Source organism: Hirundo rustica, chromosome 1 (assembly GCF_015227805.2).
Source record: "Hirundo rustica isolate bHirRus1 chromosome 1, bHirRus1.pri.v3, whole genome shotgun sequence".
Classification (NCBI taxonomy): Eukaryota; Metazoa; Chordata; class Aves; order Passeriformes; family Hirundinidae; genus Hirundo; species Hirundo rustica.
Window position 1 is genome coordinate 8,866,055 of NC_053450.1, and position 20,632 is coordinate 8,886,686.

At 36.5% G+C, this 20,632-nt stretch overlaps 1 protein-coding gene across 3 annotated transcripts in view; it reads left to right on the top strand.

Annotated features, from left to right (window-relative positions):
- ASAP1 (ArfGAP with SH3 domain, ankyrin repeat and PH domain 1) overlaps window positions 1-20,632 on the top strand; it is a 126,726-nt gene that overhangs the window by 71,923 nt on the left and 34,171 nt on the right. For all 3 annotated transcript variants that reach the window (XM_040083102.2, XM_058419400.1, XM_058419397.1), the window contains exons 11-18: window positions 5,987-6,087; window positions 6,488-6,557; window positions 7,699-7,786; window positions 8,858-8,906; window positions 14,527-14,690; window positions 16,232-16,365; window positions 17,432-17,523; window positions 18,098-18,284. In XM_040083102.2, coding sequence (XP_039939036.1) covers window positions 5,987-6,087; window positions 6,488-6,557; window positions 7,699-7,786; window positions 8,858-8,906; window positions 14,527-14,690; window positions 16,232-16,365; window positions 17,432-17,523; window positions 18,098-18,284 — 885 coding nt within the window. The remainder of the gene's footprint in view (window positions 1-5,986; window positions 6,088-6,487; window positions 6,558-7,698; window positions 7,787-8,857; window positions 8,907-14,526; window positions 14,691-16,231; window positions 16,366-17,431; window positions 17,524-18,097; window positions 18,285-20,632) is intronic.

Genomic DNA, 20,632 nt, shown 5'->3' on the forward strand with positions numbered 1-20,632 from the left:
AGAAGTGTAAACCATCAGCTTATGTTACAGCTGTGCCTTTCCCACCATGGCTGCATGTTGTGTTGTCTCGGTTTGAAAAGACAGGTGTTTGCGAGGGAGAGGCAGGCCTCTCTAGGAATGTGGAATTCAAATCCTTCCCTCCGTGTTATTACAGTTTGGAAGATTAAAAAAAAAACTTTTCAGTCAGAGCTATGGGGAAAGGAATAACAATCCTTTACAAGTAAATATAACAGGACAGACAAACAACAACAGCAATTATAATAATAGGAAAACAGAACCAAGAACCCCGAGGGGCAAACGGTGGAAGCTCCGGCGCTGACGGCTGGAAGCTGGAAGTGGTGGATTGTCCTCGGCAGGCAGGGGGTGCCCTGGCAGGCAAAGTGAGCAGTGCTGGAGAACCCACAGTGGCTGGACCCGGGCTGACCCAAAATCCAGCAGGGCAGCGAAGAAACTCCGAATTCCTGGCGCTCCAACAGATGATAGAATTCCCAGGACCAGACTCCTCCATTAACCGTGGACTCTACACAGCTACCAGTCGCCCGACCGTGCTCCCCGGAAAACGGAGAGCAGTGATCCCACCACCCTCAGCTCTCGGGAGCCTTTTCCCTCCCCCAAAACTAAGTGATCCACTTCCTTTGTCCGGGTTGAGCACCCTTAAACTATCAGTATTTAGTCTCCTAGCAACTTAGTTGGGGGGGGGGGGGGGAATTCTACAGGAAACTTAACCCTTCACATGTGTGTAGAAATCTTTCCCCTTTTATTTGTTTTGAACTTTTACATCTGCATACCCTATATTCACACACATACACCTGAATGTGTGTGAATTTGATATCCTTACTAGATACTTTTTTTTCTTTTTCTTTTTTTTTTTTTTTTAATTTTTCCATATAAAACCTTATATTGACTTGCTTTTTGGTCAGAGGAGGTGTGTGAGTTTAATCATCTGTAAAGCTATAACTCTATCATCCTGTTTCTGAGCCTTCATGATGAGCTCACAGCCTCTTATTCTTCTCTGCATCACCTGGCATTTTTTTATGCTGATCTTCACCCATCGTTTGTTGTCACACTACTCACTATCTGACTTCCTGAGAAATTCTTCAGTCAGCCTTTCTTGAGTATCCTGAATAATTTAATGGTATTTAACAAAATTTGACAGTTTACTGTTCACCCTTTTTCATATTGTTTGTGTTAGACACCACATTTGCTGGCACAGCTTTCTGTGAAACTCCTTTGGCTGTTTCATGCTTTTAACCTGTTATCTCACCTGAGGCCTTTTCCTCTCGTCCTGTGGCACTGTATTTCTTTCCCTGTCATAAGGAAGAATTAGTGCCCATTGAAAGCCCAGGTACACTGCATCAGTCATCATTTACTTCCTTATTCTTCCATGGAACCACAGGAAATTTTTGTATACAACCTCTGTTCAAAAGCTGCCCTGATTTTCCAGTGTATGTAATAATAAATATATTCTTCAAAGTAGTTTTCATTAGTGTCCCTTCTGTGGTGTGAAGCTAAAAAATCATTACTTTCCTGGAATTCTTCTGAAACTTTTGAAAAATAGGACTTTAGTAACTGGGGCAAATACTTTCATGGGCTGTCATGTAATTTTATAGATAGCCCATTGTGGTTATGGCCACTGTGTGTAGGTGTGTGGCTTGAAGTTTGTAAATTAACTAATGTGGAATCACAGTTAATAAGGAATGATGGATGAGTAATTCCTTACCGTGGTTGTGTTTTTTTCTTTTGAATGCTTGCTTACATAACATAGGCGCACATCATATAGCAGACAAACCTTGGCCAGGAGGCTGTTCCTCTTCCTGCATCGCTAATCCCGTAATTCTGAAGGACAACACAGCCTTAAAACACACTCTGCATGTGTTTTAGAATTTTTTTCATGCCACAAATGCTGACAGGAGTACCACAGAGCAGCTTTGAATAGATCCCAATTTACTGTAAAAGCTACTAGTTCTTTCTAGTTCTCAGTTTTCCCTTATCTTGTACTTTACAGTCTTTCCTGATTCTCAGTTTGGTATATATATATATATATATTTTTTTTTTTTTCCCCTTCCATCTCCAGTGTACACATGAACTTACCAGATCTCTTCCATAACACCTAAAGAGTCTTCCATACAGGCATTACATTTGTCATCTCCCTATTATCTAAACCTGTCTGAACATGATTCCTGCTCATTCTTCATCAGAAATTGATTCCCAACACACAGAGCAGCAAGACTTGCTCTCCTCTCATGTACCTTTTCTTCCACAAGCTGATTATTTGAGAAGCAAAGGGAAACATCTCCTCCTTTATGGATGCTGCATATGTTGTTGAGTTCATGCTTCTTGACAATCAGCCAGTTCTTGGAAATAAAACAGGACAAATGGGTGGATGTTCTTCAGAAATGTGTTGTGCATTAATGGCTGCATATGGTACAGTCCATACAAGTCAAGTTTCAAAATTGCTCATAGATTATTATGAGGCAGACTAACAAGTGAAATATAATGTTTGGATTTTTGGTTACCTGTTTCCTGGATGTGTAGTAAAACTATTGTGGTTTAGTGGAAAGAAACTGTGGGTGGGCTGTGGGTGAGGGTCTGTAGTGATGCAGGGTCCCTGGGCAGGTGCAAAGGAGAGCCACTTTATTGCAAAAACCCAGCCTTTTTAAAGTAATTAGCCCATTATCAGTTTAATCTGATAGCTTTAAGTCATAAGAAACATAATTCAACCAACCACCATACACCATGATGTGAACACATGATGGTTCCAGGACTTGTTTTTCTCCCTCTAATTCATCTGAGTCACTTTCCCGTAGTCCTTTTCTGCTTAATTGAAGTAGCAGGCCTGAGCCATGATTTTACAGGCTTTCCTTTTATAAGGTTTTACCTATATGCAACAAAACCTCATCTGAAATATAGAAGTAAAGTCAAATATAAATGTGAAGTCAAATTTTGAAACTTGAATACATGTTTAAATAAAGTAGCTTCACAGGCATCACCAAAATAAACTGTGCAAGTGTTCTGACTGTAATTGCAGTGTGGTCAAATTCTAGGACTCTTGAAAAACTCTTTGTGTGTGTATAAATGTAATATAGGTATATAAAATTATAAACATAAAAATAAAGTGTTTGTTTAGAAGACAATTGAAGTTGTGTCCTAAAAGAAAAAGGAGTAGTATTGTGATTCTCAGATATCCAGTCAAATCACAGTAGAGGCATAGAGAAGTGATATAATGCAAGAATCTGCTATTTTGATAAAATAACCATTTGGTAACATTGATGTTCAAGTTTCTCTTTCAAAATCAACATGAGGACTTTGAGTCATGAGATTCTGCTTCATGACATGAGTCAGAGTGTAATGAAGCTAGCAGAAATTGAGGAGCTTGATAAAACAATGTGTTACTGAGGTATTCAGTATTTAATCCTGAAGCAGCATGTCAGCATTCATTACTCCTTGGTTAAGAGTCAGCAAAGCCTGACATGGCCTGAGTTTTCCAGTCAGCCTCCATCAATGTGTATATCCAAATCTTCAAGGACATAAAGCTGGACTTTATTATTGTGACAGATGGCTTGGTGGATTATGATTAAGTATACATTTTCCCACTTATATTAGTGTATTATAATCTCATCACTGGAAAATTGATGGATAGATGGAATTATTGAAGAACATGAAATGAATGGGATTTTTTTCCAGTGGATTTGTAAAAAATCAGAAGCAGTCTTACCAAACATTGCTTTGGCAGGGAAGCAGTTTGAAATAATAAAATCGATGCCCTGGTTGTTTATAGTTAAAAGTTTCTTTGAGTGAGAGGAGGAAATTGAAACTAGTGATTCCTGTCCAAATTGTAAATTCTGCCACCTTTAACCTCTTTAGAGCTGCTGTGGGATAAGTGAGATGTCCTGACATTTTCGAGGTCTCATAATGTGACTCCTATTTCACCCTTGGACTTGTTCAAGGTGTTTATTTAGCATTATGGGCATCTGTGATGACCTCACGGTTTTTTGTGGCATACCTGTCCTTTCATCAGTAAAAAAATATTACTGTAATCACTTTAATTACCTGGCTCCTGGAGAAGCACATCTGGACTGTCCTGGGCTGTGCAGCAGTGCCAGTGCTGCAGCCTCATTGCAGGAAGTACCATTGACGTGGGCTCTGCTACATGCAGTGTCCCTTGTGTCAAGTTGGGGCAGATTCTTGTGCAAGAATTATCTAATTTTGGAAAGTTATTATGGTTTATGTCTTTTGGAAAAAGTATTTTAATGAATATTAATGTATTTTTAATTGTGTAAAATATCTGATCTTGTATGTTGCAAAATGCTCATATCCTAAGAAGCTTAAATTTTAAAAGAAACTGGGCCTTTAATACAGGCTTCTGTTCCCTATTTTTGTCTATTGTTATTGCTGCAAATGTAACTTAAGAGCATTAAATTGAATGTAACTAATTTTTGGAATCATGTTTTGTGTCTGTTTTGTCAATTATTTCTTTGCATTTTGATTATTTCCCCAAATCTCCATCTCATATGCTACTTGCAACAAGAACTACATCTCATTTTGTTCATTCCTATGCTAATACCAGCAGGACCCTAATTCCAATGGGGTCTTGAAATCTGCTTTTAACAGATGAGCTGCTGATTGTGGTGGTGTGAGCACTGCTGGCAGTGTCCAGCTCGAAGGAGCCTTTGTGCTGCTTCCAGCCATAACTACTGGTTTTACCAAAGCACTTCTCTAAACTTTGTGGCAAACTTGTTACAAAATGAAAAACAATTGTAGGCACCCTGGATAAACCAAGAGGGAGCAATCTTCAATATATATTGGTTGTGGTAGTAAGGTGCTTTGCTTTAGAGAGGAAAGGTTATTGACAAGGGAGTCATTGAACTTCCCATTCTTTTGATTTATTGTTGGGATGTTGTCAAATGTTTTACAGGTTATTGTTGCACAATTATATTTAAAAACTAATTGATGTGCCATTAATGATAACTTTTTACATACACTTGCAAAAATTAAATGTTAACTTTGGACCTGATATTTTTCTATGGAAATTCAGAATTAGCTCCTGTGGTGGAGAATACAATATGACTATTATTTTAGTCAATTTAAAGATTACAAAGATTGGAAGATTTATTAAAAATTTGATCCTGCAGTCATCTTAGTTGTTTTAGGTGAAGCCAATGTCATATATGCCAGTTTGCCTGGAATTTTGTTATGATATATTGTTACTGGATGAGACAAAACATCAATATGCCTAAAAAAATAGTTCTTGCCTTCTCTCTATTAGTGTCTTTAGAAAGGGGAAACATTGTTTAAACAATGGGGGTTATAAAACTTATGTTCAAGGAACATGGTTTTTTAAATGAATAATAATTCTTGTTTTAAATTATTTGCTTTCTCTTTCCTCTATTGCTTTTGCCTTTCCTGATCGAAGTCTAGGAGAGTAAGTCAATGTTTTAATGAATTTGGGGGATTTTTTTTTTTTCTGATGTGCTTGTAACAAGTTAATCCATTTCATTTAATTGTTTCACTAGATCAGGTCAAAAGTTATTTCAGCTGACTTCATTCACTGAAGCTCATTAATTATACATTTTTTTTTAATTGGAAAAAAAAAGTGATTAGCATTTGTCTTTCTTTATATATGTGTTCCTATATATATGCATGCTATATTCTGCTGTTTTCTTTTTGAAATTTTATTTTAGCCTTTTTTTTTCTTATAAGATTGTGCAACATTAAATATCTGTATTCTGAAAGTCTTTGTTTTGAGATGCATATTTGCATCAAAGGACTGATGTGTTAATTGAATCTTGAATATGCATCTAGTTCAAGATCATGTGGTGTAAAAGCAAGCTCTCCTATGAAAGTAAAATCTGCAGTAGGAGTTCTCCTTTTTTAATCTTTATGAATATGTGATGTTGTAGAGAAGAAAAAATAAAATAGGCTTAAAGGTTAGGAAAGTTTACTGTGTACATCAGGAGAACATTAATGTTGTGTTTCCCTTTTTCAGGATTCACAGAGCAGGCAAGGAGGGTACAGTATGCATCAGCTTCAGGGGAATAAGGAATATGGCAGTGAGAAGAAAGGTTATCTTTTAAAGAAGAGTGATGGGTATGTTCTGGTAGCACATAATAGTGAAATCTACTACTATGTTCACGCTCTGATTTTAGTAGTTTTCTACTGTGGTTGCTTCAGACATATTCTCCTAATGCATGTGCCACAATTACTTGTGAGTTCCAAAGTTCAAGCCTGAACACAGAACTGAACTTAATGTGTCAAATATAAAAAGCATGATAAGCAAGCATAAAAAAAAAAGTTAAAAGAAAGCTATTATCTTTATAACTTTCTATAAGATTATTAAGATCTGTCACAAATCTCCAAGTTTTTTTGGTGAAGCATTTATTTTGACTGCATCCGTTTGTTTTTTAAAGCTAATTGTCTCAAAATGATAATGATAGTGCGTTTTGAAGTCACATCTGTTTACTAAACTTGATACGATATTCTTATGTAGGTTAAGGAAAGTATGGCAAAGAAGGAAGTGCACTGTTAAAAATGGAATTCTTACCATTTCACATGCAACGGTAAGTTATTTTTATACCTTTATATGAAAATAATAAATAGCATTATCCTTTCCTGCTGAATCTTTTGCTAATGTGCTGTTGCAAAAAGGATGTTACTTCAGCTTCTGGCTATTGATCTGTTGTGAAACTGTAGCTTATGAAATGAATTTATCAGCAGATTAATAAGAAAATGGCAAATGTATTGAACAGACTTGTCAATTAATTCTTCAGATGGATTTGCTGATAAGGATTGTCATGTCATGAACCACATAATTTGGGAACTTGGGAAGTATTTGATATTAGGTTAGAGTCTGACAGATGAATGAATGTGTTTAGTATTTTGAGTGCTTTCAGTTAATAGTTTGAAATGCTGGCAAGTTTTGATCGCAGTGAGATCTTGGAATCAGGCATATATCTGAAGGATTTTCCTAGGAATTCTCAGGTGTAATGTTGTACCAAGGTGATCATGGTGGAGGCAGTGCTAAAACTGCCTTGTTGGGAGTGTAGCATAATTTGTTTCCTATTGGTAACGAGCACAAGAGTTGCTCTTGTTAAAGGAGATGGTCCCATTTCCTCACGTCTTTTCCCCCTTTGCCCTAAATTCCACTGACAGCCCTCAGTTTCTAAAGCTTACTACCTGTATAAACCCCAAATTCCTCAAAGATGCATTTAATTATCATGTCTTAAGTGACTTAATGACAGCATAGAATATTGGTATTGGTATTTATCTGGAGTTCTGAAACTCCAGATCTTCAGCTTTCCATTTCCCTTTTAAAGTTTTAGGATTATATCTTTGATTTATTTAAAATGGGAGGAAACTTGGAATACGGGCATGCTGTAATGAAAAACTGTGTTATAGTGTTGCCATTGTTGATGAAATGCAATTAAAAATATTAATATTAGCATATTGTAAATTTAAAGATTTTTCTCTTCATCCCTTACAGATAAAGTGAGGCCATGAAGATTTTAATTTTGTTTAGATTTAGCAATGTGTCCATTTTGAGAGACCAAATCAGATCAAGTGATGCTGATCTCCAGCTTTTTGAGGGTGGATATGTGTGCATATCCAACCTTTAAGTAATATCATACATGCCCACTCCCTAGAAAGGGAAAATAATCCTAAATCAATACATTTTTAAAATAAAATAAATTTTCTTTTTAGTCCAACAGGCAACCAGCTAAACTGAATTTATTGACCTGCCAGGTGAAGCCAAATGCTGAAGATAAGAAGTCCTTTGATCTAATATCACGTATGTAGCAACTTTAGTACCATCTTGTATTACGTGGGATTTCTGAAAATGTCATTGCAAGATGCTTTGAGTAGAGCACAAGGCTAGAGCTCAAAGTTCAGGTCTGTGTCCAGGCACACACAGTGTCTCGTGAGTGTTCAGAGCCTTAGTTCTGATGATGAACAAATGGATGTAGAACCTTTCTCTGTGTAGATGTGACATAAATACCATTTGTTTGTGACAAGCCATGAAATGCAGCACATGTGCTGTTCCCTGAGTTCAGAGAGATGTTTAACAGCTCACTGGAACATGTATTAGCTGTATCCACCAGGAAATGAGAAAGACCTTTGGCTTTATCCCACTTTTCAGTCATCATTCTGCTTTTTGAGTGCTCTTTGAGGGAATGAGGAAGATAAGGAGACCCAATTTCTTTCTCTCTTATCTTACATTAAAAATATATTTCTCTTTGTCTGAAAATTGCTAGTATCTTGTCTTTTCAGCATTAAAGCTCTTGTGGTTCTCCTTTCCAGTGTGGTCTTGTACAGCAGGTATTTGTATCCAGTCTGGTATTAAAAACTCTTTTGATGAGTCGACTTTGTGTTTACATACAGAATATTAATCAACAGACAGTTCCAACATTCTATATTGAAAAGGACAGTCTAGGAAATCTTTGATGCTAATATCTACTTCATGTCTTTGTCTGTTGGTTAATAAAAGAATTTTCTTGGCTCAACTGGAGGGAAAAATTATATAAAAGGAACAAATTAATTTAGCACTCTTCTCCTAATTATGTTTCCACTTCTGAAAGGGTAAAATTTAATCCATGTGTTTATTTTTCTTTAGTATTTCAAAACTCAAGGCTTATAAAATACATGCAATTGGTGTGAATCAAAATTTACAGTTTCATCTTTCTTTTTTTTTTTTTCTGAGTTCATATCCATAGCTATGAATAAATAATTAATCATGCCTTTTAAGAGAAATTGCTCTTGAAGGCTTTAGCTGCCAAATGGGTTTTAGTACCCAATATGTAGGCACATTAATTTTTATCATGTGCCAAATGAAAAGATGTAAAGATGTATTTCTTTATTTCAGATAACAGAACGTACCACTTTCAAGCAGAAGATGAACAGGAATACGTAGCGTAAGAAAGTTTACATTTTTTCAAGTTTATTTTGCCAATAGAAATGTATAAAATCATACATAACAGTGGAAATAATTTTCTCAGCTAATGCATAAATAGTGCCTAATGTCTCTTTTTTCTGCTGTTATGAATCTGTAAATGTAAACTATTTTGTGTCACACTATAGAGCTCTTTTAAAACCTAGTAACATTAAAACCAAAACTAAACCAAACCCAACTAACCAAAACCCCATTTAGATTGTGTATCCTGCCAGGACCTGGTTTGTCTGAAGTGCTTGGGATGATACTGTAGATCAGTTTATTAAGATTCATGTGAAATATTTTTAAATTCTTCTCAAATCTTATCTGTCAATCCTGTTCTGCAGTTACTTCTTTCCCACTTCATCCTACCTTTTCCTTGAAATGAAACATAATAAATAGCTAAAAGATCTCCATATTTTTCATAGAAAATATCTATAGGCAGTGCACTTTTTCTTCTTTAGGCCTAGAAATAAATGGCAAAGCAAATCTCTGAGATTTGTGTACTTCAGAATCCAGGAACTTGCTTAATTTATGCATGTTTTCAATTAGATTATTTCTTTTTAAACAATCTTTCTTCCTGCTGCATCAGAATTATTTCATGAGAACTATATATCACTGTTTTTTCTTCCTATGTCACCAGACATGTGTTGTGCATGTTGACTAATGCTCAACACACAAAAGTTCAAGGAATAAATTTACTACTGAAGAGGACAGCAAAGATTATCTCATTGTTTCCTTAAATATCCACATTCTAGTGGAAGACTGTGTTGCTCCATGTGTATTTTAAAGGTACAGAGGAAGTTTGTAGGGTGTTCCACTTGTTTGGTAGTATTGGGTGGCAGTGGCATTGACAGTTCAACCTTGGGAGTCATGGGTGAGATAAAAGGGCTGGAGAATTCTTTGTTGTGCAGCTATTTCCTTCTGGGATTCCACAGCTTTATGTTGACTCTTACAGTGCAAAGCTGACTTACTAGTCATGATTACTGCATTCATCCTGTAACTTAATTATTCCAGTAATTTTCTTAGTCAAGAAGAAAATACTGCTATTTCTTACGAGTTTTAAGTTTTTGGTACTCTGCCATAAATTAATTTTAACTGTATTAATTGGTTTAACAGGTAGAGTGGTTTGTTTGGGTTTTTTTTGTCCTAACACATGAGCAAGGTAGGGGAAGAATTAATTAGCAATATCCCTCTTCTGAGTGGTAGATGAATAAATTTATTTAGCAGGCTGCCTGTTGGACTGTTTTGAAATTCCAGGCTGGTTTTATTTCCTATTAGAAGCACTGAAATTTTGTCTATCACTCTAAAGTCAAGTGGTTGAGAAAATTACTTGCTTTGGAATACAGAATCATAGAATATCTCAAGTTGGAAGGGACCCTTAAGGATCATTGAATCCAACTCCCTGCTCCTCCCATAACTGCCTACAAGTAAATCATGTGACTAAGGGTATTTCCCAGATGCTCCTTTAACACTCCCAGGCTTGATATCCTGGCCATTTCCCTGGGGAGCCTTTCCAGTGGCCAAGCACCCTGTCAGTGGACAACTTTCTCCTAGTGTCCTATCTGAACGTCCCTGATGCAGCTTTGCTCCATTTCCTCATGTCCTGTCTCTGGTCACCAGCACCTTCCCTTCCACTGCCCCCCTTGAGGAGACAGAATGAGTGTAATTGCACTAATGGGAAACTGTTTTTCTTCTGCAGCCCTAAAAAGCTTTATTATCTAAGGTGTCACAGGAACAGCACCCCTTGAACTTCCAACCTTAGTGATTTAAGAGTGTTCTGCAGGAACTACTTGATATAACTCCTCAGTTAAGAGTTGTCATCCTCTTGTTTCAATTTCCTCTTAAACTGTATAGGTGTGCCTCTCTCTTGATCCTTTCCTCTTGTGTTTTGTCCACACAGTTTTAGTGCTGCCTCTCTTCTGATCTTTTTACTTTGTGAACCAATTGAAAATGCATAAATAGATTTTCAAATCAGCTTCCTTATAGACTCGCTTCTAAATAGAGAAAAAAAGCAAGATGTATTTCTTTTTATTATAGTTTAACTGGTCTTGCATACGTTTTCCTCCAGTTATCATTTTACACTGCTTCCTTAAGTAGATCCTCAAACTAAATATAATCATAGAATCATAGTAATAATAATAATAATTTTTACAAGGAGATTTTTAAAAAGACATGCATACAAAGCACTGAAGCCTACTTAATGTTACTGGTTTATTACTGCTTCCCTTCAAACATTTCCTTCATCCAGTGCCTTTCTTGATTTTTATCCAGGCAGCTGTTTGTTGGCCTTTAACTACTGATTGACAGTCCTTAAATTCTCAACGGATTATTAGTTTCTCTAATAGATAAAGTACAGTTGTTAGGGGGAAGTGGGGTGTGGGTAGTGTGTTTCTGTATGTGCATGTAAATATATATTTATGTGTAGAACATAGGAAAAGTGATCTTTTTTGACAAATACAATAATAGGTGCTTTCTGGGTTTTTTTTTAATACAATTGTGGATAGGGCCAAACACCCTCTGGTGGTAATGAGCTGTGGGCTCTTTCCTAACCTGTTTTTGAAGGTCCAGAGCATATCCTCACCTGTAGGAAATGCCTGGATTATAAACAAAGCTAGGTTTAGAAAGTTTTCTATGAAGAAACAGACATCTTACTTCAGTCTAGTTTTTAACAGCATTCTGCAGACATTTTTCACCTTGGAAAGATTGAGTTTGAAAGCATTGATACTGTCTGATGCTTCTTCCATACAAAAAAAAAAGTTATATATCAGTATTTGAAAAAGATTATGGTATTCTTTTTCCATTTACCTGGAAATAACAGTGTTGCAATAGTGATTGTCAGAAGAGACTGTTAATTTTTTACTGCAAAATGAAAAAAACCCACACAAACAAACAAACAAAAAACCTATTAGACTGATTCTTATTCTTGGGGGAGGGTTTTTTATTGACTTGAAAATACTGAAGCAAAATAAGAGAAGTGTGAGTGAAGTCTGCTCCATGCAAGATTAATGAATTCCTTCTATTTCCTGAAGGTACCTAGGATGTCAGATTTTTGTTTAGCTTTGTTTCTTCAAAACTGTGAATCTCCAGCAAACAAAATGCCTTGAAGGATGATAAGAAATTATTGATACTCAGAAAAACAAGTTTAACAGATGATTGGACCACCTATTTGTTGTGTTAGGTAGAATAGTATCATAGACCAGTTTAGGTTGGAAAAGACCTTTAATACCATTGAGTCCAACCATTAATCAAACACTGCCAAGCCCACAACAAGTACCCCATCCATGCATCTTTTAAAGCCCTCCAGGGATGGTGGCCCAACCACTTCCCTGGGGAGCTTGTTCCAGTGCTTAAAAACCCATTTTGTGAAGAATTTTTTTCCTAATATCCAATATAAATATCTGCTGGGACAACTTGAGGTCATTTCCTCTTGTCCTAAAACAAGAAGACAAAACTATTCTGTAAAACTTGGTTATTTTTAAATTATTTGAAAGAACACACAAACTATTACCAGAAGGTTTTTGACTATTCATTTGGAACTGGCAGTATTGTGAAATAGAGCAAATACTTTTTTTTTTTTTTTTTATTTAAATAAAGTAAGAACAAAAAAGACTAATACAGATAAGAAAAAGAGAAGAGCAGTTAGAATGGGTTTTATAAACTATTAACATTTAATTAACATTCCATATTTACTGACTTGACTTGTTTATTTTTGGGTGTTCAGCCGGCCAGGAAGGCCTGGTGACCAACTGGGCACTTCTTGATAAGCAGCACCAGTCACTCAGAGCAAGTCTGTGCTTGTGCTTGTCAGGGAAGAGCTGCCACTGTGATGCCTCTTGCTCTCACTCACGGGTGCCCCAGTGACAGTCCTGGACAGAGGGTTTCTTCTACCTGAGCAAACACAGTGATTGCTCTGAGAGTTACTTACCCATAATGAGGAAGCCTATCTCAAACTAACAGCTGGGTCAGTTGTGTTGTGTTTCTTTAATTGCATCTAATAATTTTTTAATTGTTACTGCTTAGTTGAGTTTTATTCAAATTCTGCCTTTTTAACAAACTAATCAAATTGTAACTCAAAAATTATCAACAAATGTCAGAATAAATGTTGTTTGTTGAGTTTAATTTTTATTTTACTCTTTGTATTTAACCAAACAATGATATAATATTAGAAACAAGACACCATTGCCTCTCATTTCTTTTAATAACATTGGATTTCATCATTAAAACTGCAGAAGAATGCCCTCTAGTGTGAGTTCTTCTCATGTAATGAGAAAGATTAATGTACCTTTATTGTTTTCAGCATGTAAACTTTGGAGCAACTTTGTGCTCAAGACTTTCAATTTCTCTTTTATTTTTAAGGTTGATTTTCAAAAATTTTAAACCATTTTAAGCACTGCCTCCTAAATTATTTTCTGCATATAAAAATATAAAAAACATATGTGAATGAAGTATATAATATGGAATGTCCATATATTAGTTCAGGCTCTGAATCTGTGTTCTAAGATTGTACACATAAATTTCTTTCTGAAATCCTTTAAAGCTAATATTTTTATTGTTATTTCAATGAGAAATTATGAATTTCAATTTGAAGTTCTCTTGTTTTGTTTAGATGGCCATAACCATTTCTGCATATTTCAGAAGACTGATGATTGCAGACAATCTGAATATAATAAACATGAAATGCATTGAGGACACTGCCAATTTAAAATATCTCTATGAAAAAAAAAAATACAGTAAATCTAAAATCATTTTAAGTCACTTTACCTGTGAGGAATTCTTTTTAACTTAGTCTTTTTTCTAAATTAGCCACACTGCATCTGCAACATGTTTGGTCCTTAGCGAAACTGCTTCCCTGTCTTTACTTCACATGGAGCACAGCAGCTACTGAGAAGGGGTTTTGTTTGGTTTTAATTAAAACATTATGTTTAAACAGCAACTTGCAGAGTGATTGGGAGGGGAGGAAATAGTGCCTGAGACATCATTCAAGAGTCTTGATTTGTTGCACTCAGCTGTTGTTCCTACAATTTTCTGTTGGCTGTTGGTAATTGTTACTCTTCTGTCATCCTTCGCCCTTTGGTTGCCATGACAGTTGTCATTAATTTGTGCTTTACAGCGTGACTCTGGTTAGTGCACAGAGATCTGCATATAAAAGGCAACTAGAAATCAACACATTCGCCAGGGTGCTTGCTGTTTCCTCTATGAAGAGAAAGATGCACACTGGAGAAAGTAGGGGTTATCATTTTCTCCAGGAAGTAGACTTTAGGAAGATTTTGGGCTCCTTTTAAAGCAGTTAAATTTAGAGGAGCTTAAATGCCCCTTTTCCCTTCCACAACTTTTGCTTATTTGAGGAACCTGAGAACTCGGCTTTAAAATTGTTCACAAAAGGAATGTTAGAATTAAGACTATTTATATCTTCTCATTCTCATCTTTTCTCAAATCTTTCCTGTTTTTCCTCTCACTTTTCCCCTTCCTCAGTCTCTCCCACAATATAGTCCTTCCCTGTAGTCCCACTAATATTTTGTTCCTGGCAAGATTTCTACAGTTTATAGATTAACATGTGTTTGCAAATGCAGATCTTCATTAAGGTCTTTATCTTGTGCTAGATGGATATCAGTATTGACTAACAGCAAAGAAGAAGCATTAAATATGGCATTCCGTGGAGAGCAGAGCACAGGTGAAAACAGTTTAGAGGATCTGACAAAAGCCATTATTGATGACATACAGAGATTACCCGGAAATGAAGTCTGTTGTGATTGTGGCTCACCAGGTATCTCCATTTGTTCATGTCATCAGCTTCTTGTTGGGAGCAAAGTAATTTCTTTAAAGGAGTGTTTGTAGACTGCAAACTAATTTTCTAAGTGATGTTTCTCAGTCTTCAACCTGTTTTTAAAAGAAGAAATATGACTTTCCTACGTTAGTTCCGTTTAATTCACTAAAATATTTTTGTGTGTTGTCTGTGCTTACTTCCAGCAGTTCAAGCCCCTCTGGAGTTTGAACTGTTCTTGTTGCACTGTGTCTAGATGCTTGTTGCACTTGAATGGAAGTTGCTTGGCATCACTGATCCTGTGCATGCTACTAAGTAGAAGTGAGTAATATTTAGACAATGATTGTGGAAAAATTGACCTGGCCAGGATCTTGCTCTGAGGCTCTATCTTGGCACGAGACTACTGGAATTGCAGCATCAGAAGTTTTCAGAGGTGGAATAAGTAATCTTGTGCAAAGAATGAGACCCAGAGTTTAAATCCTATCAGACAGTATCTTCAGAAGTACAGAGTTACAGGTCAGTTGTGTGTCACTTAGAGCTTGAGAAGGGCAGCTGATCACAGTAAGACTGAGCTGGTGTGGGAGCTGTGAGATCTGGCAGCTGTTGCAGCTTGCTTATCAAAGGGGCGCTTCAAGAAGGTGATGCTCATTTGAAACTGAGTCGATCATGTGTATCTTGCATCTGCTTGCTGATGCAGAACTGATCCAAATTTGAAATAGCTAGATAAAATTACAAACTGGGATATAATTATGTCAAATCCTGGAATTGATTCATTCAATTATTTCATTATGTAAAGCTATAGAAACTTCAGATTACAGTTCTCATTCATCTTTTAATTTGTAGTAAAGTTTTAAGCTTCACCTCTGTATTCCAGCTTGCTGCTTTAAAACTCTTGGCTTAATGCTTCAGCAGTTACTATTTAAGGTCAAGGAAGAGATTAATTTGTGCACGAAGTATGTCTGGAGCTTTTTCTTTTCCTTAAAAACTGGTCGTGCTTCTTATGTGGCATTAGTAGTATAAAATCTATTCTAATTATACATGCAGATCTCCTCCATGACAGCATTTTTTAAGTTATTTTTTTCCTGGCCTAGCCAGTATTCCTCAAATTTTCTTCAACATACTGCTGTTTTACATACTGGAGAGCACTATGATGAATTTTTTTATGAAGGACTATTTAAAATCCAAGAAGTAAATTTTAAAACTTCAGAAGTTGTCAAATTTGGGAGATCTGTTACTTTTAAAAACAGGAAGTAATTTGTACAGAAAACAAATACTAAAAGTATTGAAATACATTCACTCGATATGAATGAATAAGTCTAAATTCAGTGCCTTTGGGACTGTTCCTAAATCTGAAAAACTGCATTTCATTGGTAGCAATTTGTTGTTAAATTTGCACTAGAGTTTGGAGAAAAGTATGGAATATTCTTAGTTTATTTTCATTCTTTGAAACATTTAATAAGGAGTGATTACAGAATACATCTCTTACCACCACTGCAAACCTTTTCTTGGACTTTGATTAAATACTTTGTTTTTCAATTGTGCAGATCCAACATGGCTATCAACTAATTTGGGCATTTTAACCTGCATTGAGTGTTCTGGAATACACAGAGAAATGGGTGTCCATATTTCTCGAATCCAGTCTTTGGAATTAGACAAATTAGGAACGTCTGAACTCTTGGTAAGTTTCTTTAATTTATATTGGGATTTTTTAGTGAAATGTTAATATAGATATATAAGAAGCACCAAAATGTACCATTTACCGTTAATCTTTTTCAAGGAATGTGTTTTTGCAGAATTTCTCCTTCATATTTCTGTAGACATTTTACAATGCATGGTTATATGTTATTTTATATTATTGGTGCTCTTTTCACTTCTCATTTCTCGTCCTGAGGTGTTGCAGGATGAGTATGGACATCCATTGTAATTAGTGCCATCAGAATTTTGCCTCTCAATAGCTGATCTTGATCCAAAATCAGGGCAGTTTAAAAGCTTAGGAAATTTCAAATATGAAGCTAATTTGACTTAGCAAGGGAGAATGACTGTTGCTAATTCTGAAAGAAAACTATTGCAGGAATCTTAATTTGATGAATGAAATCAGGTAATATTGAAGTTTTGAAAGGAATATGATGTGAGACTACCAAAAAAAAGAAAAAAAAAAAAAAAGAAAAAATATAAAAAGTCAAAAAGAAACAATTGCAGTAGTTTTATCTCCCTAGCTGTGTTTGGCCTGAAAGAAGACACTTATTACAGAAATTTTGTATAAGAAAATTGAGAGAAGATGTAAGGCAGATCTGGATTTGAGTATAGGTTCAACATTACCACTTTCTCTCTTCATGAAATATTGAGTTTTTGCAAAGTTACTATTAATCTAAATCAAATTTAACTAAGCATGATCTTCAGTAGGCCTGAGCTTCTTTCCAAAAGCAGCTTCCTGATCAGTGTACCAGCACCATTTCAATGTTCATGCTGCTGGTTCCTCATTCTGGTTTTGTGTTGGAGGCAGATTTGCAATGCAAATAATTCTGTGACTGGGAAGTGTATTGTGCAAGTTCTGGCATAATAGAAGCATTTTCTTTCTTTTTAATTGCTCTGTATCTCCATGTAATCATTGGGCTTTAGTTTTTCGGTGCTGTGTTTTCCATCTTTTATTAATAGTGTGGAAAATGCACATTAATAGTCCTGTTGTTAGGTTGCTGTTAGAGCCCAAAAGTCCTCACCTTCATTTATTCATTTTCTTATTGCAGCTGGCCAAGAATGTAGGAAATACTAGTTTTAATGATATTATGGAAGGGAATTTACCTAGTCCTTCACCTAAACCCAGTCCATCAAGTGATATGTAAGTACTGAATCTTTAAACTCCCTAAATTTACTGGAATATATCTGTGATGTAAAGTGTCTTAAGCAGTAACCAAGCCAGGGGAAGGCATGGATGGCAGAAGACTGGAGGATTTTATTCCCATTGTGGAGCTTCTTAGAAGTTCAGTCTCCAGCCATACAGTCACATTTTAGCTACCTCAGCTTCCCTGTACAGAAAACTCTTAGTTTGGGTTTTGAGGTGCATTATTTGACTCTTGAATGGTTTTGAGTTTTGTAGTTAAACCCTCAGATGATAAACACGGTGGATTAAATGGCACTAGCTCTGCCTTTTCTTTCGTCCTAGTCCCCACAGTCAGAGTAATTTTTGTATATAACAAGAAGACAGGATAAAATTGACAATATTTCATATTTGGGGCTTGTTTGCAAGAATGACATGCAGTGTAACAATAAATAACACACTTTTTACACTTTTTATCAGATAGTTTTCTTCTTCCCTTCTCAGCTTCCAAGTTGGACAAGGTGATTTTAAATTATAATCATTGACCCATTTTTCTAAAAATTTCTAAAGCAAGCTCTATTTTCACACCCCACAGGACTGCACGTAAAGAATTTATCACTGCCAAGTATGTAGATCATAAGTTCTCTAGGAAGACTTGTGCATCTGCAGCAGCTAAACTGAGTGAATTACTTGAGGCTGTCAAATCCAGGGATTTACTTGCACTAATTCAAGTCTATGCAGAGGGGGTAGAGCTAATGGAGCCACTGCTGGAGCCTGGACAGGTAAGCTTATCAGGTAAACAATTACCATTTTAAATCATGTGTATTCGTAAAATGCCCAGGATCTGGGGCTGCTACTTTAGGTGATAAAACACAAGAAATAACAGATGAAAATGATGGGGTTTTTCTTCCTTTCCTTAATGTTGCACCCTTGTGGGGAGGGAAAAGAACACTTCATTTTTTGTCATCAATCTGTCTAAAGGAGTGTGAAATGCAACAGTGATGTCATACACAGTTTTGCTGCCACTATAGTGTGTTGAAAAGCACCTGTTGTGCAGTGTGTCTCTTTTAGAAAAGTCGCAAAGAACAGGCTTAATCGCCCAGGGTCACCTGGTACCATACAGTGCCATACATGCTTTTTAAATAGTGGCTGAAGGAACACATTATTGTCTCCAAGTCCCTGTTTACTGTAGATGAGGAAAGAATAAATCTGATGATTTATTTATACTTACAGAAGTGCAGTTTCTTTCAGCCTGGGAGATTCTTTTGTGTGCATGTGTGTATCAAGTTCTGAGTACTTGATCTTCTTTCTGAAATCAGTAACAGTTTGTTTGACAAATAAGTCCAGGTTGACCTCAATTATCCATGGACAAATGCTATTCATGAGCAAAGTAACCAGTTTTTATAGATAATAGATAATTGATGTCATTTAACCACTTGCTCAGCAATGTTTTCTCCCAGCCTGGAGACATGTCACAGAATGTTTTCAACAAGTTGTTTGCAAATAGCTGAGTTGGTCTCAAATTGGTTAACACAGCTTGATTTTTAGTTGAAGAAGAAACAGTTCCCTGTAAACAAAGGACACAGTGCTTGTCTGTGTTCAGTGAAAGGAATAAGTTCAGTATACTCAGCACTTGAGCTATCACAGTGCTTATCATGGAAACACATTACAAATTCTCTGACTGTAAGGTCAGCTTTCTGTATTTGTCATCCACAGCAGTTACCACAGAACTAGCTCCTCAGTCTTCCCAGCTATTACAGGCAGTGGTATCTAGAAAGGTATGGGCACCAATTGAAATGTAGTTTGCAGTTAGGACATTTGTGGCAGCCTTCTCCTCTGTAAATTCTCTGATATTTTATAAAGTAATTTTTTTTTTTAATTAGGCCTTTAATTCTAAATATACATGCTGCAATATGCTTTTTTAATTGTCCACTATGATCAATGGGAGTTAATGAAATGTAAATTTAGGTTAACTTCTTGTGCAACTTCTAAATGAAATTAAACAGCATTTCTGTTTCAATTTCAATGCATTAATGCATATAATATATATAGAAACTAAAGTATGATTCAATTCAAGTTCAACAAGGAGAAACCTAGATATGGGGCAAACGCCCCATGCACCAACTTTACGCTGAAAATCACCCAGCTCTGCCTATAGAGACCTGGGGGTCCTGATGGACACCAAGGTGAATGTGGGCCAGCAGGGTGCCCTTGTGGCAGAGGTGACAGTGGCATTCCAGGCAGTGCAGATGCATTGCCAGCACGTGAAGGGCGGTCATCCTTCCCTCCTCTCAACATTGCTGAGGCCACAGCTGCAGTGCTGTGCCCAGATCTGGGCTCCCTGCAACAAGAGTGACTTGGACATGCAGGAGAGAATGCAGTGAAGGGCCACAAACATGTCTGAGAGTCTGAAGCACCTGGAAAGGTTCAGAGAGCTGGGACTTTTCAGCTGGGAGGAGGCTCAGGGGCATCTCATCATTGTATGGAAATACCTGCAAGGAGGGTGGAAAGAAGACAGAGCCCAGTGATGGGACCAGAGGCAATGGCACAGACTGGAGCACAGGAGGTACCCTCTGAACATCAGGAAACCTTTTTGTATTGAGAGAATGACCAAACACTGGCACAGATTACCTAGGGATATGGAGGGATAAGAAGTCTCTGTCCTCAGAGATATTCCAAGGCCATCTGGATCTGGTCCTTGGTGGCCCTGCTTGGGCAGGGAGGTTGATCTATGACCTTCATAGGTCCTTTCCGACTTCAACTGTTCTGCACATCTGTAAGAGTTTTAATGTATGTGGGACTCTGATTTTTTGTGCTGCTGTTTTTGTAGGAGATAATGTTGTGACTTTGCTTGGTGCTCACCAGGCTGTTGTAAAGCAACAAGTACTGCAAACTTACTCAGTATTACTTGACAAGATCTCTTTCAGTTTCTGGTAGCTAAAATGGTTAAAGGCTCCTCAGGGTTGTTCCATCCAGCTGGGAAAAGTGAAAATTTGGTTTAGGAAAGATCTTGGGAAGTGTAATGCCATTTCCTTTGAAGCACATGGTATCTTTTAGAGATAAAGTCATAATTTTCATTATAATTTCCTATTTTTCTTTCGAAAAACTTGTAAAGAGTGAATAAGATGTA